The following is a 23,382-nucleotide window of genomic DNA, read 5'->3' as shown; positions in this document are numbered from 1 at the left end:
TCAAGTTAAGAATAGAATAGTTAGTATCTTGGAAGACCCTTGGTAATATAAACCCTTTCCTCTTCCTAAAGAAAATGACTAGCTTGAGCTTTTTATTTCTCTCCCTGCTTTTTCTTTAGTGTGTTCTCAAGCAATGTAATATTTAAGTTTGCATGGTTTTGAATTTGCTCTAAATTTGTGACTAGATTCTGTTGTACAACATTATTTTCAGACATATTAATTTAAGTAGTAGCTTACTTTCACTACAATATTCCATATCCTTCCTTCCTTCCTTCCTTCCTTTCTTTTTCTTTCTTTCTTTCCTTCCTTCCTTCCTTCCTTCCTTCCTTCCTTCCTTCCTTCCTTCCTTCCTTCCTTCCTTCCTTCCTTCCTTCCTTCCTTCCTTCCTTTCTTTCTTTCTTTCTTTCTTTCTTTCTTTCTTTCGTCAGTCATGGGGCTTGAACTCTGGACCTGGTGCTGTCCCTGAGTTCTTCAGCTCAAGGTGAGAGTTCTACCACTTGAGCCATACCGCCAGTTCCATTTTTCTGGTGGTTAAGGAAAGTCTTACGGACTTTCCTGCCAGGGGTGGCTTTGAACCGTGATCCCCAGATCTCAGTTTCATGGTTAGCTAGGATTATAAGCATGAGCCACCGGTGCCTGGCTTGCATTCTTTTTTTGTTTTGTGGGTGTTTGTTTGTTTTTTAAATGAACTCAGTCTTAAATTTGTTAGGCATTATCTATCACTTGAGCCATATTCAAGGCCTTTGTGCTTTAGTTATTGCTTAGGGTGTCAAAATTGTGCCTAGGCTAGGATGGACTGCCACCCTCTTATTTATACTTTGTGGGAAGCTTTTTGTTCATTGAGATAGGGTCTTGTGAAATTTTTTTGCACCAGTTGTCCTCACTTGAATGTGGTCCTCCTGATCTCTGCCTCTTGAGTAGCTAGGATTACAGATATAAGCCATCATGCCTGGTTCTATTTGTTTTATCTATTCTAATTATGAACAAATGAATTCTTCCAGAATTTTGCTGTTACAAAGAATGCTTTACAGATATGTAGCAGAGTTTATCCAAGGCAATACCTTTTGGGTTTTTTTGTTTGTTTTTTGTCGGTCATGGGGCTTGAATTCTGGGCCTGGGTGCTGTGCCTCAGCTCTTCAGCTCAAGGCTAGCACTCTACCATTGAGCCATAGCGCCACTTCCAGAGTTTTGGTGGTTTATTGGAGATAAGAGTCTCACGCCTTTCCTTCCAGGTCTGACTTTGAACTGCGATCCCCAGATCTCAGCCTCCTGAGTAGCTAGGGTTACAGATATGAGCCACCAGCTCCCGGCTTACTTTTCAGTTTTAAAAGGTGACCCATTAAAGGGATATAAAATCAATTTGGTAGGTTGTATGAGCATATCAAAAATGAAGCAGGAAATAAACGTTTTCTATTTTATCTCACCTGTCTTTATTTTTGTTTTTGTTTTGTCAGTCATGGGGATTTAACTCTGGGCCTGGGCCTGTCCCTGTGCTCTTCAGCTCAAGGCTAACACTCTACCACTTGAGCCACAGTGCCACATCCTTCTATATATACATTAGTTTTACATATTTTAAAGTATTTATTACATACATAATAAATACTGCTTTTTGAAACTGTGTAGCTATGTTTATGTCTATGAGTACTGACAAGGACTACAAAATATATCTGCTATTGTTGGGTAGCCATTGAAAGAGCTTTAAAGTTGCTGCTCATACCTTGGAGTGGGATTTTCTTGATTTTAAGATAGAGATACATTTGGTTTTCTTAGGTAGACAGGTGCACACTGATTTTCATAGTCACTCTGTCGTTTTTCTGCTCCCATCAGCTATGAAAAAGAATTTCTGTGACTTTCAATTCTTGTTAATATTGGTATTGGGTGAGTTAAATTTTTTGCTAATTTACAGAAATGAAATTTTATCTAATTGTGGTTTTGATTTGTTACTGAGTTTGAACTTTTTTCATATGTTTTAGACTGTTTCCTCTAAAAATGTTTTTTATGATTTTTGCTTGTTTTCTACATAGTCCTTTCTTTTCTTTATTTTGTTTCTCTTTCTTAATTCTTTTTTTTGCCAATCGTGGGGCTTGAACTCAGGGCCTGTACACTGTCCCTGAACTTCTTTTTGCTCAAGGCTAGTACTGTTCCACTTGAGCTACAGTGCTACTTTTTTTTTTCTCTTTATGTGGTACTGAGGAATCAAACCCAGGGCTTTATGCCTGCTAAGCAAGCACTCTACCACCAAGACACATTCCCAGCCTCTCTCAGTCTTATTCTTTCATTGCTTTCTTTTTTCTTTCTCTCCCCCCTTCCTTCTACTCTTCCTGTCTCTCTTTCTCACTCTCTCTCTCTCTTTGTCTTTCTATCTGGACTTGAACCCGAATGTATATGCTAAGCAGTTGCTCAAGCATTTGAACTAGGACCTTTTTGGTTTGATTAGATTTGATTTTGAGACAGTCTTACTATCTTCCCAGGCTGGGCCTTGAACTCACAATCTAACTCTCTTTGCCTTCTAAGTAGTTGAGATTACAGTCATACACCACTCATGCCTCTCACCTAGTCATTTGTCTTTCTTATTGCTTTGTAGGATCCTTTTACTCTAGATACTAAACTTTGGCCTGTTTTATGAGTTATCTCTATCTAATCAGGAAACAATGTATGTGTTTGAAGTAGAGGAATCCCAAAGAACTGATGATGAAGGAATGGGAAGGGATAGGTGAAAACAATATTGGGCATATATCCAAAGATTAATATATGCCAGAGGCTGTAAGCATTTCTAGACGAGAGAGGTAGAAGATGCTGTTGCTCAGAACCCATCTTTGTGCTGCTGAGGTTTCTGGTGTTAAAACTGATTTCTCAACAGCAGCCTAGGGTTCTTACTGTTTGTTTTTGCCAGCTTCTGGACAGCTATAACATCCCTCTCTCTTCCTGTTTTCTACCAGTTCTCTGTATGGGCAGAACCTACAAAATAATTGGGAAGGGAGCTTGGGAAGGTAACTTCCTATTCTGAGGGTAAAAAAAGGTTAGTGTTCCTCTGAAAGATAATCTGGCACATTGTTAGACATAACTTGTTCTAGGTTATGGCTAGTCTTTTTTTTACCTTCTTATGGTATCTTGATGCACAAAAGTTTTTCAGTGGAAAGGAATGCATCAATCTTTTTATTTGATGTTTCCTTTTTTGTTTTTTTTGTCTTGAGACCCTTCACTACCTGAAGAAAAGTAAAACCTATCCACATATATTCTCTTCTAAAGTTTTTTTTTCTTGTTACATATAAGCCTTTAATCCTTTCTGAGCTTTCTCTTTATGTATAGTAGGATACTATACATTACAGATTACAGATATGAGCCATCATGCCTGGTTCTATTTGTTTTATTGATGAACAAATGAGTGCTTCCAGAATTTTGCTGTTACAAAGGATGCTTTACAGATATGTAGTGAATTTATCCAAGGCAATACTTTTCGGTTTTAAAAGGTGATCCATTAAAGGGATATAAAATCAATTTGGTAGGTTGTATGAGCATATTAAAAGTGAAGCAGGAAATAAACGTTTTCTATTTTATCTCACCTGTTTTTACTTTTGTTTTTGTTTTGTCAGTCATGGGGCTTGAACTCTGGGCTTGGAAGGCTATCCCTTAGCTCTTCAGCTCAAGACTAGTGCTCTACCACTTGAACCACAGTGCCACTTCCTTCTATTTTATATATACATTAGATTTACATATTTTAAGTGTTTGTTATATACATAATTCTGCTTTTTGAAATTTTGTGGCTATGTGTATTTCTATGGGTACTGAGAAGGACTACAAAATATATCTGCTATTGTTGGTAGTGAATACTTTATCTATAGGGACCTATTTCGTTCCTCTGTGTTTCCTTCTCTTCCATAAATCAGCAGACCCACATACACATATCCATTCCGAGACCTCTACTTCATTTATTTTTTAATCCATGTTCTGATAGCACAGTATCCTAACAACTTCAGTTATATAAATCTTATCCAGTAGCATAGGTTAATTCCCTCAGTCTCCTTCCCCCTTCCATCTTATTTGTTCTATTCTCTTCTAGATTCAATTCCACACTTTTATTTTTGCCAGTCCTGGGCCTTGAACTCAGAGACTAGGCACTGTCCCTGTGCTGTCTCAGCTTCCTGAGTCCTAAGCTTACTAGGCTACTGTGTAGATTTGACTTGCTATTTAGTGTTCTTTCATTTCATCCACTCTTGATCATTTTTTGGTAAGGCATTTTTGGTAGGGCTTTATTTCATGGTGCTAAGGTTTGAACTCATAGCCTTGAACTTGCTCGGCTGGCTTGCTTGGCTGGTGCTCTACCACTTGAGTCAAACCTGGCTAATTAGAGATGTAAGCTCATGGACTTTTTTTCCCACCCAGGCTGGCTTTAAACCTTGATCCCCCAGATCTTTGCCCCCAAAGTAGCTAAAATTATAGTGGAGAGGCCCTGGAGCCCAGCTTTCAGTTTTTGTTTAACCAAGCTTGCCATAATTTCTCCTGTATTTGTGAAAAAAATGGTTTTTTTTTCTTTCTTTTCTTTTTTTTTATTGTGAAAATACTGTACAGAGGGGTTACAATTACATGGGCAAGATGAGTACATTTCTTATCAAGCATTGTAGCCTCCTCCTTTGTTTCCCCTTCCCATCCCTTCCCATCCTTCCCCTGCCCCCCTCTTTTCTTTTTTTTTTTTTTAAATACTGTGTGTGATTGTCCTTTTCTTTCAGCACTTTGAAAATGTGACCTCATTTTTTTTTTGGCCTTTTTAGTTTCTGACAAGGGATCAGCTGTTAATCATATTATTGTATTCCTTGTATGTGGCCTTTTAATCCTTCTAAGACATCCATTGTGCTTAGACTGTTATGTTTGGTGTGGTTCCAAGGTCTCTTAGGTTTCTATTTTCCTAAATTCTTTTTTTTTTTTTTTAAATCGGTCATGGGGCCTGAACTCTGGGCCTGGGCGCTGTCCCTCTCAACTCTTCAGCTCAAGGTTAGTGCTCTACCACTTGAGCCACAACGCCACTTCCTGCTTTTTCTGCTTATGTGGTGCTGAGAAATCGAACCCAGAGCCTCATGTATGCAAGGCAAGCACTCTACTACTGAGCCACCTTCCCAGGCCTCCTTAATTCTTTTTCCTTTGACTACTTAGATTGCATAATCTCAATATCTCCATGGATGTTCTACCAGCTCAAGTCAACCTCTCCTCTCTTCTCCTCTCTCCTCTCCCTTCTCCTTCCTTCCTTCCTTCCTTCCTTTCTTCTTTCTTTCTCTTTCTTTCTTTCTTTCTTTCTTTCTTTCTTTCTTTCTTTCTTTCTTTCTTTCTTTCTTTCTTTCTTTCTTTCTTTCTTTCTTTCTTTCTTTCTTTCTTTCTTTCTTTCTTTCTTTCCATATGGTGCTGAGAATTGCACCTTCTGCCTTCTACCTGCAGGTAAGTATTCTACCACTGGGCTCCATTGAGCTATTCCTTAATCCTTCTATTTTCTTTTTCTTTTGTTTGTTGGTTTTGAGACAGAGTCTTGCTATGTAGCTCAAGTTGACCTTGAAGTCATGATACACCTGCCTTTCAAGACCTGGGATTATAGTCCCGCACCACCATGCTTAGTGTCTAGTGACATTTTCATTTCAGTTGTTGTACTCTTCAACTCCGTAATTTGTTTATTTTCCTTTTATAATGTTTTATCTCTTTATTGACATTAGTTTCTGAGAAATTATTCTCATTTTCTTTAGTTCTTTATCCATTGTTTCTTTAAATTAGTGTGTGTGTGTGTGTGTGTGTGTGTCCTGATGGTTGAACACAAGGCCTAGGCACTGTTCCTGAACTTCTTTTGCCCTAGGCTAGTGCTCTACCACTTGAGCCATAGCTCTACTTCTGGCCTTTTTAGTGATTCATTGGAGATAAGAGTCTCACAGACTTTCCTGCCTGGGCTGGTTTTGAACCTCAATCCTCAGATCTCAGCCTCCTGAGTAGCTAGGATTACAGGCATGAGCCACTAACTATTTTAATATATTTTAAATAGTTGCTAGAAAGTCTTTGTCTTGCCTAGTAAATCCAATGTCTAGGTAGACATACTACTGCTTTGGCCATGCCCGAGCCCTTTATGTTGCTGGTTTGTTTTGAGATAATGTCTTGCGTTTGCCCAGGTATTTACCTGGACTGTGATCCTCCTGTTTTGCTTCTCACCTCACCATAGCTGGGACAACAAATATATGCCCCCTTGCTCAGCTTCTCTTCTTTCAATGAAGTCTCATAGACTTTTCTTCTTGGACTATCTTGTCATTTCAATGCACCTGATCTTAGCTTTCCATGTAATGAGGATGATAAATGTATGGTTGATCTCCTTGGCTATTGGTTTAAAAGGGGCTGCTCAAACTATTCTACCCAAGCTGGCACCAAAATGCAGTCCTTGAGATCTCAGCTTCTTCCATATAACTAGGATTTCAGATGGGAGATGCTTGTGCCCACCTAGGCCATAATTTCTTATTTCTGTGCATATCTCATCTTTTGGTTGACAATAAAACATTTTGAACAATATGCTATGGTAATTCTAATCAGTTATAGCTGTTTGGTTAGTGATTTACTGCACTAATTGTATAGAGTCTATATTCTTTGTTGTGTGTGTCAACTGTTACCCTTTTTCCTTAAGCTTAGCAGTCAGCTTTTGTTCAACAGAAGTTTCCTTAAATATGTGGAACCACAGCAGAAATTAAAATTATCTTTGCTGACAGGCTCCCTGTCATGTTTTGCACACGTTTCTCACTTAGGCTGTTTAAACTCTGCCTTACTTTTTGCTTCCTACTTGGCAGTCTGAGTGTCAGCCAGAATGAGAGCTTAGGAACTTCTCAGAAAGTTTCCAAGCAGACACCCACATATAGGCAAGTTCCTGGTTTTCTGGCTTCTGAGGAGAAGCTAGAAGCATAAGCTTCTGAAAGCCTTCATTTCCTAACATGTCTCATTGTCTAGTCTTTCCTTTCAAGCTGATTGTTTACCCCAGCTATTAAGCTTTTGCCCCACATGCAATGACTTAGTGCATTACCTTTAAAGCTAAATGCCTTCTCTACTGACCATATAACTGCTCTATCCCAATGACAGGGTCAAGTTATCAGAAGTATGCTCTTTAAACTAGAGTGCCTCTAGAGAGGTCAGAGCAACCCTAGTTATGGAATATTACCCCCATATAAGAAAAGAGACCTATGAGCTAGACACTGGTGATTCATGCCTATAATCCTAGCTACGCAGGAGGCTGAGATCTGAGCATCACAGTTCAAAGCCAGCCCAGACAGAAAAGTTTGTGAGCCTCTTATCCCCAATTAACCACCAAAAAAGCCAAAAGTGAAGGTATGGCTCAAGTGGTAGAGTGCAAGCTTTGTGCAAAAAAGTCAAGTGAGAGCGAGCATGTGCCCCTGAAGTCAATCCCCATTACCAGCACCAAAAAACAAAAAACAAAAAAAAAAAGAAAGAAACAAGGATAGGAATGTGGCTTAGTGGCCTAGCATGCATGAAGCCCTGGGTTCAAATTCCTCAGTACCACATATACATAAAAAGCCAGAAATGGCACTGTTGCTCAAGCGGTACAGTGCTAGCCTTGAACAAAAGAAGCTCAAGGACAGTGCTCAGGTCCTGAGTTCAAGCCCCAAGATTGGAACACAACAACTACAAACAAGCAAAAAGGAGACCTGTTTATCTGAGACTCCACTAGATAGATTTTTACCAATCCAGGACCAGTTCTAGGCCTACTATTCATTCCACAAAGCTCTGAGGCCTTTCTTTTATAACCTACATATACTTTAATATCAGATTTACTCCATGTATTGCCCATGGCTGAGTTAGGATTCTATATTTGATGTCACTGGCCCCTTTATTTACTTTTTTTCATGAAAATCATTATTATACATTTCCTCTTCCACTTTTTTTCTTCTCTATAGTCATCAGTTTGGGCTTTATGTGGATGCTTCTTACCTTTGTCTTCAGGTCATTTGTCAGGTCAGTTTGTCTCTGAGCAAAAACTTTAACTTTTAAGAGTTTCCACTAGTCAGAGTTTAGATTTTAAGCCATCTAGAAGGCAAAATGTTATTCAGCAGAGATATGTTACTATTGTTCATTTCCTACCTTCTCCTTTTCAAAAGCTACAGTGTGTGCTTGTCATGTTCCTAATTTTTTTTTCTAACAGTGCTATTCATCCCAAGTGAATCCTCACAAGTAAGATCAAGTTTACAAGGCATGACACAGCTTTGAAAGCTTATCTTGCTTTATAGATCCTTGTTCCTGAAGAAAATGCATTTACTGATTAGATGTACACATTTCAGCTAAAGTTATCGCTACCTCCACCATATTTCTTATCTCCCAGTAACTTCACAAGTTACTTACTGATTTGTTTCCTTTCTAGACAACCTGGTCCACTGTTTCTGGAAAATGGAGAGTAACTCAATAGGGTTTCAGTGGTGGCAGAACTGATAACATGTCCCTGGCATACTTCCTTGTAGTCATTCCTCAGATTTTTGTATCTCTTGATATTATATTATATTGTCCATTGGACTCCAATCCTTGGAGTCTCCTTTAATAACTTTTTTTATTGTGAAAATACTGTACAGAGGGGTTACAATTACATGGGCAAGATAATGAGTACATTTCTTATTAAGCATTGTAGCCTCCTCCTTTGTTTCCCCTTCCCATCCTCCCCCGAGTGCCCCCCAATCCTCCCCGCTCCCCCGCCCCCTCCTTTAATAACTCTTTAGTAAATGACTTAATAAATTTACTGATCTTCCAGACTCTAAGAGTTTATTTAGCTACCTCATTCTTTCCTGATCTATTATGTTCATTTCTTGGGAGGCTTGGTGATTTATCTTTAGCATAGGTCCTTATTATCCTTTCATAGATATCATTTTCTAATCCTTTAAAATAACAAAGGAGCAGTTGAGGAATATTGAAGAAGCCCACAGCCCTTATCTTTTCTACTCTAACCTCTGCTATAAGGACAGATTAGCCTCTTGGTTCAAACTTTGAGGCAGCTGCTTTGCCAGCCATCTCTCCAAACTCATGCTTCACATAAACTTTTGTAATTGACAGCCACTTTATGCTTTCAGTCATTCAGAACAAAATTCTTGCATGTGTACTTGATTCTTATGTTTATATATCCTCATATCCATTTATTTAGTTGTAGGTGTGCACATGTGCATGCTTTCTGGGGATGGTACCCAGGGCCCTCTGCGTGTTAGGCATGCACTTTGCCACCCAGCTACATCTCCAGCCTACAAATTCTTTGAAATTGTATTTTCTGCTTCCTTGGTTTGTTGAGAACTGTTCTTGGGGATGGTGGCTACACATCAAGTACATCAGCTCCATGGATGCAGTGTTCCTGTGAACCAGAACCATTGCTGCAGTCTTAAGTTCAACATGTGCTGCTGTCTAATTCCAGAGATAAAACAACAATAAACTCCACTTGTTTGTTGCCTCATCCTACAACAGAATAGTTCAGATTTGGGCAGAGACAAGGAGCTTCTTTTCTAACTGACAGTCCACTCTTCAGTGTGCATTTCATGACTCATACTGTACTTTGGACTTTCACTCAAGCTTTTGTGAGAATGAGATATAACCATGGAAAGTTACTATCAAAGATGACATTGTGTACTTGATATTCTTTTTGTTGTTGTTGTTGAACTCTGGACCTGGGCTTTCTCCTTGAGCTCTTCAGCTCAAGGCTAGTACTCTACCACTTGAGCAGCAGCACCACTTCTGGTTTTCTGGTAGTTATTTGGAGATAAGAGTGTCATAGACTTTCCTGCCCAGACTGGCTTTGAACCGCAATCCTCAGATCTCAGCCTCCTGAATAGCTAGGATTGCAAGCATGAGCCACCAGCACCCAGCTCCACTTGATATTCTTTTAAGAGAGGCCCATCACAATTGCTTCTAGGAACCTTAGTGTTCCTTGATGTCCTCTTCTCCTCCTCCTTCCTCTTCCTTGCCCCTTTCTCTCCCCTCTCTCCTATCTCCTCTTCTCCTCTCTTTTTCCTTCTCCTTTTTCCCCTTCCCTTCCCTTCTTCCTTCCCTTCTTCCTTTCCCCTGTCTTTCCTTACCTTTGCTTCGCATCTTTTTCATTTCTTTTTGTGTCCTGGAGTTCTAACAAAGGACGTTGCCTCTTAGCTAAATCTCCAGCCCCCTTGATATTATTCCTAAGTCAACACATTGTATAGCAATTAGGTGGCAAAGGTGACAGGAACACAAGATTTTCCTATGTCCTATCTATTAAAAATTACCTAGCAGTATGGGGTGAAATAAACTAGGTCAAAGGTAGGCTTAATAACCTCATGGTCTATTGCTTAGCCAGAGAAAAATTGACTGCTCCCTTTCCCTTCTCATGTTTGCTTTTCTGTATTGGCTGATTTGCATTTCTATTGCTCCATATCCTCCATGTATTTCCCCTCACCTATGTTTGGTGTCCTTCCACTGCTTTTTTCTATAACTTCATGGGCACCCATGCCCTGACTCTGATTGCCCAATGTGGAAGAGATAACTAGACTTTTATGTCCAAAATGAGAACATTTCCTAAATACTCTCTTTTTCTCTTCACATTGAGCATTGCCTTCTATAATGGCCACTCTGAACACGTTAGTATGCCCAGTGGAAATGCTGTTCCTCTTTTGAGAGGCATACCTTTCTCACTGGGCATCATAGGATAGTTAGCATCCTTTGTTTCTGTGCCCAGCGCTAGAAACACACTACTCGGCATTGTGATCACCAAAAATGCCCTCACACATTTCCAAATACCTCTCAAAATAGTGGTGTAGTCTCTGTTTAGAATCATGATTAGCTGGATAGTTGGAAGTATTTCACCCAAATACTGCACTCAATTGCTTATTATTAACCATTGCATATAATTTGATACAACTTAATTGCCAAAGTTTATATGTCAAAATAAAAACTAGCTACTAGGATATTCTTAGAATAGGAACACAAAGGGGCACTGCCTATCTGATTATATAAAATAATATTTATCAAAACGAACTCCAGGAAATGGAAATGAGGTTTTTCTTCATTGCTGTTTTTGTTTTTGTCTTATTTATCGTCTTTGCAAGTGTGAGGAGGACACAGAAATGGAGGGGAAAAGGGTAAACAAATGTAGCAGTAGTATTTACTAGACACTATGTGGAAAATGAACTATACAACTTGTGGGTGAGAATGGCAGGGAAAAACTAGGAGAGACCAAGGGAAGGGGTGACATTGTCCAAAAAGAAAGGTACATTTTACCTAACTTCGGTAACTGCAAACAAACCCTCTGTACATAACCTTTATAATAACAATAAAAAATAAAAATCAACTACTAAAGCACTAACGTTCTACCATCCACTTTTATTTATTTAAGATGTCTAACGTTAGGTTTCAGACATGTATATATATATACATATACACACACACATATAGTTCATATGTATATATACACACATATATTTTAAGAAAAATAATTAGGTTTTCCTACAGTGAATTGGTAGATAAAACTAGTATGTGCATGTGGTCTTTAACTTTCTTCAAGTTATACTTGTTTTTAATTTATAGGATTTTAAAATCTTTTAAAAAGTATTTTAAATACAGTACAAAGTATGTCTACTTTAAAATTTCTTGTACTGGTAATTCTCTTTTGTTTTTTTTGTCGGCTGTGGGGTTTGAACTGTAGACCTGGGCGCTGTCCCTCAGCTCTTCAGCTTAAGGCCAGTGTTCTACCACTTGAGCCATAGTGCCATGTCTAACCTTTTCTGTTTATGTGGTGCTGAGGAATCGAACCCAAGGCCTCATGTATGCCAGGCAAGCACTCTACCACTGAGCACCTTCCCAGCCCCTTGTACTGGTAATTCTTTAAATATGCACATTGAGAATTTTGTGTTATGGTTTTCTGATGTTACGCAAATAATAAAGCTATAACTTCTTTATGTTTCAGAGAAGGAATTTTGAGGAAAACTGGGTTCCGACTCAGCAAAGCCAAACAGAAAAGAAACAGAAAACGAAACAAAAAATCTAACAGTCTTTGTGAAATCGCAGATGAAAACTCACTTGAAACTTGTAGTTATCTTACAACAGAAGCTCAGTACCCATTTCAGAATGAAGAAGATATTAAAGAGAACAAAACAGTAGCAGAATGTCTTTTTATTAGTGGCCGACAAAATGCATGTAGAGAACTGAATGGCTGTAAAGAAAAAAATCTTGAAGATAGTTTTGAAAGTGTTGTATCTACAGTTGAACTGTATAACACGCCAAAGAACTTCTCCAAGGGAGATGATGAATTAATTCTAATTTCTTCATCAATGTCAAACAAAAGCTCTGGTACTTGGCCCATAGGGACTCAAAATCTTCCTTGTGTAACAAAGGATGACTGCTCTGGCATAAAGGTAGAAAAACACAAGGACAATAGGTTTACCATGGCATTAAACATGAAGAACTCATTTGCTAGTACTCCATGTCCATTTCTCCAGAAGATAGAAGTAGACCAAAGACTACTAAATGAACCAATTGAGCACTATCAACATGGATCCAGAGCTTCAGAGAACATTTTAAGAGAGGAACAAGGAGTACATGCAAGTAAAAATAATTATTGGGCTTTTCTCACAAACAATTTGTCTGATGAGGAATTACAGCTAGGCTCTGATAGACAACCTTATTTTGATAGCTGGCCTGAGGGACCTCATAAATTTGTGTGTGAACAGAGACCAAAGAAAGATAGATCACATAAACTGGCCTGTCCTGACAGCAAGGAGCAATTGATTAAATTGATCTCCACTTCTGAAGGCATATCAGAACCAGGAAGCAGACAAGAAATATTGATAGATGTGAAGTTACTGGTAGAAGATGAAGATTTGTCACCTATCACAGAAACTATAGCTCCATTCAGAGACACAGAAACAAATAACTTCAGAAGCTGTTTACCTCAACTAGATAACCCAAAGAGTGCCTCAGTGAATGAAAAAAGGTGGAGAAAGATTTTTAATTTGGTACCAAACTTTAGTTTACTGGGACAGAGTCTTACCAATACAAAAGAAAAGGAGAAACATAGCCTGTTAACAGAAAGCCATGCACTGAACAATATTTTGGGAGAAGAAAAAGACAAAAATTCAGAAGTAAATAACAAAGAGGAGAAAAAACAAAAACTCATGACATGTAATGATAAAAAAACATCATTGTTTCATTTTGATATTTTCAAAGACTCACCTCTAAATATTGGTGGAAAATTTTATTTTCCTTACCTGTCATTTAATAGACTAGGACATGCTATGTATCTTTATAAAAATCCTCTTCCTTCTTTTGTGCTACATTATATATCTAGCTTTTGGATGATACCTTTTACCAGCAAAAAAACATTTTTGACTTTCAAATCTCAGACAAGAGTAAGAAATACACTAACAGATGTAGACTTTATTTTTTCAGAAATTTTATGTAGCCAACCTGATACTTTGTGCTCTTTGAGGATTACTTCTGATACTCAGGTTTTAAATGAAAGATCTGGTGAAAAACTAAAGAAATTGAAAGACTCTAAGTCACTACAGTGTTTACCAACTGAGAATCACCATGATTTAAGACTGGATTCTTTTTGGCTGCCCTTACCACAAAGGTTTGCTTTCCAATTGGTAAAGCTTTTTGGACCTCCTGGAATTCCACTGGGTAAATTGTTTTCATTTACTAAAATTTAACATAAAATTTTGAGGTGCTGCCAGGCAACCGTGGCTCATGCCTATAATCCTAGCTACTTAGGAAGCTGAGATCTGAGGATCATGATTCAAAGCCAGCCTGGACAGGAAAGTCCATGAGACTCTTATCTCCAATAAACCACTCAGACAAAACTGGAAGTGGCTCTGTGGCTCAAGTGGTAGAGCGCTAGCCTTGAGGTCCAGAGTTCAAGCCCATGACTGACAAAAAAAAAATTTGAGGTGCTTTTTTAACCTGTTGTTAGTGATGAAATTGAAACTCCATAGTTAATGGTACTTGACTTTTAAGGCTCATACCCTTGCTACTATAATCTTATGTCCCTTGAATACATATGATATATGAACTCTACACTGAAGTAGAGGCTGAGAAGAGTGAAGGAGGCAGGCAAATATTAACTATGTAACAGAGATGGGCTAATTTGTGTGTGTGTGTGTGTGTGTGTGTGTGTGTGTGTGTGTGTGTGTGTGTGTCCACACAAATCCTGGGGTTTCAACTCAGCATGGACACTGTCTCTGAGATTTTTGTGCTAAAGGCTAGCACACCACCAGTTGAGTCACAACTCCACTTTTGGCTTTTTGCTGATTAATTGGAGATAAGAGTCTCACAGACTTTCTGGTCCAGGCTGGATTTGCACCACAATCCTCAGATCTCACCCTCCTGAGTAGGTGGAATTACAGGTGAGAGCTTTTTTTGTTTTTGTTTTTTAATCTTTCTGCTTTCTACGTTTTATTTAGCAGATCGCTTTTTCTTTTCTCATTTACAATTATGGCTTCCAGATATGAAATTAATAAATGAGGACTACAAAAAAGTTAGTGATGAGAAAACACCTGAAATAGTTGAGGGTTTTTTGCTTTGTTTCATTTTGTTTTTTGTTGTTGTTAGGTCAAGAGAGGTCAGTGCTCAGGGCCTGAGCACTGTCTTTTACCTTTTTCTGCTCAAAGCCATTACTCTACCACTTAATCCACTTCTCTATTTCCAATTCTTTACTAGTTAATTGTAGGTAAGTTAATTTTAAAGTAATAATCTTAATTTCCCTCCAACAAAAGGAAAAAGAAAAAAACATTCCCTCAACAATTACTTAAAATACATTTGTTTTGGGGAACTTGAACTAATTAAAAACAATATAAGTCAGAAATCTTCATCTATAGTTCATATTCTGAAAGTGTATGCAGAATTTTTTGTGACCTTTTATGTCTTTTTGTAAGAGAAAGGACATACATTTTATCACCTTCTCAAAAAAGTCCATGACCCCAAGAGATTAAGAATCATCATCTTAGATCAGCACTGGGAAACAGAAAGACACTGGTTTAAAAAGACTTTAAACATCCTCCTCCTTTGAATGTACAATATCAGCATAATCAACAATGATTGCACATCCATTAATTAAACTTCAGAAAGATTTTAAAGGAAAGCTCTCTTTCTAAATGGAGAGAGAAGACTAACAAAATTACTGCACACAGAAAATGCAAGTGACAAATATGCATATTTTATGAGTGAGGTTAGCAGTGTAATACCAATTGTATAAGAGAATATGGGGTTATGGTTTTGGTTGCCTTCAATATGGAAGCAAATTTGTATAACACAAGCAGTGAAGGAATAGAGCTTGGAAGAAAATAAATAATTTCACCTTTGGAAATGACGTGTTTAAGAAGGGAAGGAAAGAGAAGAGAACTTCTTCTTCTGTTTTTATTTTTTTGGTCAGTCACGGGGCTTGAACTCTGGGCCTGAGCCCTGTCCCTGAGCTCTTCAGCACAAGGCAAATGCTCTACCACTTGAGCCACAGTGCACTTCCGGTTTTCTGGTAGTTAATTGGAGATGAATCTCATGGAGTTTCCTGCCCAGAGTGGCTTTGAACAGCTATCCTCAGATCTCAGCTTCCTGAGTAGCTAGGATTACAGGTGTGAGCCATCAGCACCCAGATGGGAAGAGAGGTTCTAAGTGCAGTCTGAATCTTGTTTGGCTAGACTGGAGAAGCCAAGCTCTGTTGTATGGTCCATGGCTTTGAATAAGGCAAGGAAACAAAATGATTGCTAGCATTAGGAGCTCTGCAGACAGAGTAGGATTATATAGTGGGAGCATATACAGGTGTAGAGACTGTAAAGAAACCAAACTATGCATAGTGTCAGAACTGTGTAAGTATAGGAGAATTTTTGTGTACGTTATATGTTTTTGAGCATGTATGTATGCGTTGCCAATACTAGGATGAGAACATAGGGACCAGGCTCTGTCCCTAAGCTTTTATACTCAAGGTTGGCACTTTACCATTTGCGCTACAGCACCACTTCCAGCTTTTTGGTTGTTAATTGGCGAGAAGAGTCTCACAGACTTTCCTCCTAAGACTGGCTTCAAACCATGATCCTCAGATCTTACTACCCTGCACCTGGAATTATGAGACTCTTAGTTGTAAGGAATCCTTGTGTCTGAAGATGCAATTTGTAGGAAGACTAAATTTTCCATGGTTGTAATGTTTCATACATGTTACAAGAAAGGAAGACTATCTAAATTTTATGCCATAGGCAGTACCACTTGAAGCTATTATATGTGGGTATGTTGGTGTATATGTTTATACCTACATTAGAATCTGAACTATGATATATAGTACTTTTCATACATACATAATAAGGATTTCCATTGAATCTAGATACTATTTAGTCTAGATACTGTTTACTATTGGTATCTGAAAACTATTGTTTTAGCCATAACTGAAATATCTTTAAAACAGGACTTTTAACATTACAGCAACCCAGATACGATGTTTTTATAACTTCATATTTAGTATGAAATTATGTATGACACTGAAGATGAAACTTGTTCCCCCTTTTTCCACAGAATCCTTATTGCCTGATGACTATGTGATTCCCCTTGACTGGAAAACACTGAAAATGATCTACTTGCAGTGGAAGATAACAGTAGAGGTAGATTAATATATGCTTTAAAAGAAGGTCTTCTCTAACTTTTTTTTTTTCTTTGTTAGTTCAGCTTGAATTCTGGGCTTGGGTGCTGTCCCTCAGCTCTTCAGCTCAAGGTTAGTTCTCTACCACTTAAGCCACAGCACCACTTCCGATTTTATGGTGGTTTATTGGAGATGAGAGTCTCGTGGCCTTTCCTGCCTGGGCTGGCTTTGAACTGTAATCCTCAGATCTCAACCTCCTTAGTAGCTAGGATTACAGGCGTGAGCCACTAGCACCCGACTTCTCTAACTTTTTGCGAGTGCATGTGCATGTGTGTTTGTGTATGTGTTTGTGTGTGTGTGTATGTGTGTGTGTGCACCTGTCCCTGAGTGCCAGTACTGGGGTGTGAACTTTTCTACTCAGGGCTAGAGGTCTACAATTTGAACCACAGCTCCACTTCTGATTTTTTTGCTGGTAAATTGAAGATAAGACTCTCAAAGACTTTCCTGCCTGGATTGGCTTCAAACTGGGATTCTTAGATCTCAGCCTTCTGAGTAGCTAGGATTACAGGCATGAGCAACTGGTGCCAGCTCTAACAAGTTTCTTTAAAAAATAAAATTGGTACAAGTGGTTTATTTCTTAAATTGGAAAACAGCAGGAATAAGGGAGGTATTAAAAAAAAATCCTATGGAAAGCCAGGTGCCGGTAGCTCATGCCTGTAATCCTAGCTACTAAGGAGGCTGAGATGTGAGGATCACTATTCAAAGCCAGCCTAGGCAGGAAAGTCCGAGAGACTTTTATCTCCAATAAACCACCAGAAAACTGGAAGTGGTGCTGTGGCTCAAGTGGTACAGTGCTTGCCTTGAGCTGAATTGCTGAGAGACAGTACCAGGCCCAGAGTTCAAGCCCTATGACTGATCAAAACAACTGTAGAAAGAATATATGTGCATGGGTAAGTCATATATGTTTTCTTTCAAGTAGTTCCAAGAAAAAATTTCATTTGATCACCCAATTTTGTTGAAGTGCAAGCACTTCAGCACTGTGCCTGAGGTGTCCTAAATAATGTCCTGAGAGTATATTCTTCACTACATCGGTTCTCTTTTCCAGCCCACAGTCTTATTCTGTTATGAAAAGAGTTGCAGCTGCAAATTAGATCCATCTTTACTTGACTTGAGAGTATTTATTATTGGTGTGACCTGTTGGTTCACAGAGAGGCACATACCTACTTTTGAAGGCTGTTCACCCTCCAGATGCCCAGAGGAAGACTGGCTGGGATAATTAGAAAGATGATAGAAACTCTGAAAAAGCTAGTGAGCACTCTGACATGATGGAGGTGGTTGTGTTCTGTTCATGTTAGTGAACAGTGATTTAAATGAGCCCTGAGATGATGCTAAAAATCTATTTTGAAATAAATAGTAAAATGGAAGTTTAATGAAACTTAACAGAACTAATACTTAGGATAGTAGGTATAGCTGTGCAAAAGTAAATTTGTTTTGTGTGCCTATATAGTAAAAATCAAATATATATGTATATATTTACGTGTTAATGAACTTTAAATATGTTTGTTTATATATATATACGTATATATATATATATATATACTTCACTAATATATGTATTAGTGAAGTTCTTATCTCTATTGCCTGTGGAGACCATATTGCTACACACACGCTCTCTTTCTCTCATAAACACACACACACACACACACACACACACACACACAAAGCTTCAAATGCTCAGATTGGTATTTGTGGTTGATATTATTTCATGATTAATATCATTTTAGGATTGTCTCTACATGAATAAAAGGACAATGGAAACTTGCCCTCATACTCAATATTAATCATTACTTTGTGTATTTTAATTATGATTTCTAGAAAAGACAAAAGAAGATTGGTTAAAAATGAAAATTTCCTGAACAGTAAGTACAACTTTTTGCAGCAACATCTATATAATCAGAAGGGAGTGAATGTTAACATCATTTGGCTATAATAGCTGATATGTACCACAGTTGAAGAGTAAAATATCAAAAAATGTAGTTTGTTACCATGGCAACCCTGTGTGCTGTTGCCCATGTGATGCTTTTATTTCCTTTAAATGAAAATCTTTTTGTGAAATGCAACAAAGCTTAGATTGTTGCTCCTACATTTACTTTACCACTTCATTAATTATAACATATTTTAGAGCATTCTAACAACCCAGAGTTTATGGGACATTTCCCCTCCTGGGTTGTATGTGACCAGGACTAGGGATTAGCGATTTTGATGAAAGACCATATTAAAGGATTCTCTAGGAAAAGAGGTAAAACGGAGAGACGTATTCACGTTATATTTTAAACTTGACGTCAGGCTGACATTAATATAAAAACATTGCACTTATCTTCCCCAAATGCCTAAACTCTAAAACAAACACAGCTGCTACAATTTCAGTGTATATGTGTCTGCATTTTGATAAGAATCGAATGTTCTGTGTATTTGCCATATGATTTCATTCTTCATTTTAACTCTTATTTCCTAGAGTTATTTTACGTTTTCAGTTTTCAATGAGAAATACTTGTATTTTCAGCAAAAATATTTGTATTTATTTGAAATCTGTTTCTACTGAAAGAACAGCTAGAAGAACTGATATTTGGGAGAAAGGTTAGAGATTCAGAGGGACCTCTAGAAAATGCTGGATAAATATGATTTGGGAGAGGTGGATGGTTATGAGGGATTCTAGAGAAAGAAGGTGAAATGCATTCATTCATTCATTCAATAAATACTTGTAGAGTTATGTCAGATCTTGTTCTGTACAATGAACAGTGAAACATTCCTCCCCTCCTAGGGTATATGTTACAGGGGTGGATACCAGGAAAAGAATGTCTCTCCCACATGAAGTCCCCTGTATGTTTTAGAAAGCACCAATTCAAATCATGCAACAAGAAACATGCTTAGACACCAATATGAGAATCCTTTCTATTGGCTATGTTTTAATATTTTGTGTTAAGGATACTTTCTGATCCTTCCTTTGGTTTGATAGAGCTCTTATACATGTGCGCTACAGTGTCTTCTGTGGCCCTGTTTTCACAAAGCAGTGGAACTCCTACTTCTTTCTTTTCTTTTCTTCTTTTTTTTTTGTTGTTGGTCATGGGCTTGAACTTTGGGCCCGGACACTGTCCCTGAGCTCTTCAGCTCAAGGCGAGCTCTCTACCACTTGAGCCACAGCACCACTTCTGGTTTTCTGGTGGTTTATTGGAGGTAAGAGTCTCATGGATTTTACTGCCTGGGCTGGCTTTGAACAGTAATCCTCAGATCTCAACCACCTTACTAGCTAGGAATATAGATGTGAGTCACCAGCACCTGGCTAGGATTCCTAATTCTTAGTCTCTCCCTTTTAGGGCATTTTATGAGTATGATAGCCAAGTGAAAAATTTTTATAGTTTTATTGAGAAAGAGATAACCCATTTTGTGTTTAGCATAATATACTGGTGAGCAATTAGGGGGGTATATAGAAATTTTGAAAAAGGTAATTATAGTAGGAGAATCTAGTTGGTTCTAGAAGCCTCCAGGCCCTGCCTACTTTAAAATACTCTCCCCGCTTCTGGTCAGCATGCTAATGCCCTAGCTCCCCTGTATAGAAATGGCATGCTAGGAAGAGGTTGTCCTGATGCCTAGAACTACTGTTGCCTGACTGTGACTGCAGAAGACAAGTTCCTTCTCGGAGCCTCAGTTTCTTCACCTGTAAAAAGTAATTTCAGTGCCAATCTGTTTTGAGGATGTTGAAGGAGGATTTAAGTGAAATTATGTGTGCAACATGCTAAGGATTAATTTTAATTCTCTCCTCCTAAAAGGCAAAATCATTAGGTAAAAGCATTGCCTTGGAAATGACTCTTGGAAAAACAGAATTTCCATCATCTGGGGAGAATATATTGGTCCAGGAAACTTAAAACATTTGTATGAATTAGTGTAATTACTATTAACCTTTTGTAAATAGCTGGTCTGGGAACAAGTTTTTGATTTGAGAAAGGATGTTGGGAAAGTATGAGGAATTGATTCTTTTTTTTCTATTTTGATAAATATTATGTGACCAGAAGCACAGAGGCCTAGTACCGTTGTGTTCCTCCCCTAAAATTATCATCTGGAATGGATTCTTGTGGGAGGCATATTATAATTATGTTCTCCAAGAGCCACTGGAGTCACAATAATAGACACGACAATAAAAATTGTCTAAACAGGAAGTGGCACTGTGGCTCAAGTGGTAGAGCACTAGCCTTGAGCTGAAGAGCTGAGGGACATTGTCCAGGCCCAGAGTTCAAGCCCCATGACCAACAACAACAGTAACAAATTGTTTAAACAAAGTAATATTTACTTCTGCAGCCAAAAAGCTGGCAAGCAAGCACAAAGAGCCAGTGGGCTGCTCCCCTATTTATCCCTAATGCAGCAGGCCCTCCCTCCTCTGCTCAGATTGAACGAGCTCAGGTTCACAGATCTGCTCATGATTGCCTAGTTTGAATAGGGTAAAATAGATTTACATAAGATGACTTTGAAATAAGATTAACAGTACACAAGTAATCTCAAAATAGACCCCCACCCTCTGCTACTTCTTGAATAATATGAGGTGTAGCTTAATTCCATCTTGTAAAGAAACCAGGTTAAGACAAAAACCTTATATTTCAAAACCTCTTCCTTATGCCAGAGCAGTTCCTCTTTTCTTAACAAGAGCCAAGCCACCAGACCAAAGCAGGAACTTTTAAGCAATACACTTTGATAGAATCGACAGACAGTTTTTCTCACAGGCAGAACCAGGAGACTTGAACAGAATGAAGTGCAGGAGGCCAGGGGAGAGGCAAACTGAGGGCATCTGAGGTGGGGATCCTGGAAACAAACTCATTTCCTTCACTTTGGCCTGTACTTGTCTGCTTCTGTTTGTCTGTAGCTTTCGCTGGTTTCCACCTCATTGCTGAAGATCCTGATTATGGAGAAAAGTCTGCAAGTCACAGCTGACCTGAGGAACACACCCATTGGACACCAAAACTGGCTTGGATGTTCTTGATAAGTTATCTGAATAATAATTTCTTAAAAACCCAACTGAAGAGGTAACAATTTAAACACCTTACTATCTAATTTGCAGTATTTGCCTTACTTAGATTTTTGTTTTGTTTTGTTTTTGTCCTTTGTGGGGCCTGAACTCTGAGCTGTTCCTCAGCTCTTCAGCTCAAGGCTTGTGCTCTACCATTTGAGCCACAGCACCACTTCCAGTTTTCTGGTGGTTTAATTGAGGATAAGAGTCTCACAGACTTTCCTGCCCAGGCTGCCTTTGAACGGTGATCCTTAGATCTCAGCCTCCTTAGTAGCTAGGATTATAGGCATGAACCACCAGTGCCTGGCTTTACTTAGTTTTATTGAAGAAAATAAGGCACAGAAAACTCAAGTAGCTTATTTTTAAAATTACATCAGGATTGTAAGGGTAGAGCCTAAATGCAAATGTTGATAGAATTCTGAAATCTGAAAGGCTCAGAAAACCAAAAGTTGTTTTTGTTTGGTTTTTCCAGTGGTAAAATGGACAATAACATTTATAATCTTATGAACATATTGATAATGTCATGCCATCTTCACCCATCCCCAGAACTCTTCATTTTGTAAAACTATGGCTCTGTACCCAGTAAACAATACTTCTCCATTCTTTTTTTTGGTTGGCTGTGGGGCTTGAACTCTGGACTTGGGCACTGTCCTTGGGCTCTTTAGCTAAAGGCGAGAATTCTACCGCTTAAGCCACAGCACCACTTTTGGTTTTCTAGTGGTTTATTGGAGATAAGAGTCTCATGGACTTTACTGCCCAGGCTGGCTTTGAATGGCGATCCTCAGATCTCAGCCTCCTGAGTAGCTAGGATTACAGGCCTGAGCCACTGGTGCCCCGCTTAATTCCCCATTCTTTACCCTCCTGATCTTTGGCAACCACTGGTTTGTTTTTAAAGTAACTTTGGAACTAAAATTAATTTGTCAGCAAAAACTGACCAAAACAGATTAGTTTTACTCTTTATTTGTCTCATTTGATATGTGTTTAATTCATTTCACTGCAGAAATATTAATGTATTTCATTACTAGGGGCTGCCACTACCCCCTACCCCATTTGGAATATAAGGTAATGTGTGCTCTTGAGCTCTATTATTTCAAATAAATATTTTCTGAGTTCTGTAACATCTGACCTTCAAGATTCTGCTTAAGGACTAAGGGCCTGATCATGTATTAGAGGCCACTATTATTATTTTACTATTTTGATTGTACTTTAGCTTAGTTGTACTTGAAATACAAAAATTGAGAAATGTAAATTAAGGATGATTGTCTACTTATTGTTCAGCATGTATTTCCTTCATCCTTTGTTTTCAGAAAGAGTATTCCAAGCTCTTATCTTATGCGGCTCCTTCTTATCTTTTACTAGCAGCAACTCTGCAGGCCTAGGGGAAGGGATGTATATTTGTTTCTTTTTGAAGTTGTATTAGGGATTGAACCCAGGGCATTGTACCTGCTCTGCTATAGCACTACATTACGCTGAAACTTTAGTGTCCATTTCTTTTTTTTTCTTCCTTCCTTCTTTCCTTCCTTCCTTTCCTTCCTTCCTTCCTCCCCTTCTTTCCTTTCTTTCTTTCTTTCTTCTTTCTCTCTCTCTTTCTCTTTCTTTCTTTCTCTTTTTCTCTCTTTCTCTCTCTTTACTTCCTTCCTTTCTTTCTTTCTTTTTCTTTCCTTCTTTCTTTCTGCCAGTACCAGGACTTGAACTCAGGTTCTGGTGCTTTCACTTGGTGTTTTATGTCAAGGCTGGCACTCTACCA

General features: G+C 38.4%; 1 protein-coding gene across 1 annotated transcript in view; it reads left to right on the top strand.

The window, feature by feature from the left end:
* LOC122112540 (NEDD4-binding protein 2-like 2) overlaps positions 1-21,630 on the top strand; it is a 69,459-nt gene extending 47,829 nt beyond the window's left edge. The window contains exons 7-10 of the mRNA XM_042685364.1: positions 11,927-13,641; positions 16,516-16,601; positions 18,455-18,498; positions 21,492-21,630. Of these exons, the coding sequence (XP_042541298.1) occupies positions 11,927-13,641; positions 16,516-16,601; positions 18,455-18,478 (1,825 nt within the window). The 3' untranslated portion in view covers positions 18,479-18,498; positions 21,492-21,630. The remainder of the gene's footprint in view (positions 1-11,926; positions 13,642-16,515; positions 16,602-18,454; positions 18,499-21,491) is intronic.
* The last annotated feature ends 1,752 nt before the right edge of the window (positions 21,631-23,382 follow it).

This window comes from Dipodomys spectabilis, unplaced genomic scaffold (assembly GCF_019054845.1).
Source record: "Dipodomys spectabilis isolate Male_0828 unplaced genomic scaffold, ASM1905484v1 ptg000095l, whole genome shotgun sequence".
Lineage (NCBI taxonomy): Eukaryota > Metazoa > Chordata > Mammalia > Rodentia > Heteromyidae > Dipodomys > Dipodomys spectabilis.
The sequence above is the reverse complement of the archived record's forward strand: the minus strand, read 5'-3'. Positions and strand labels throughout refer to the sequence as shown.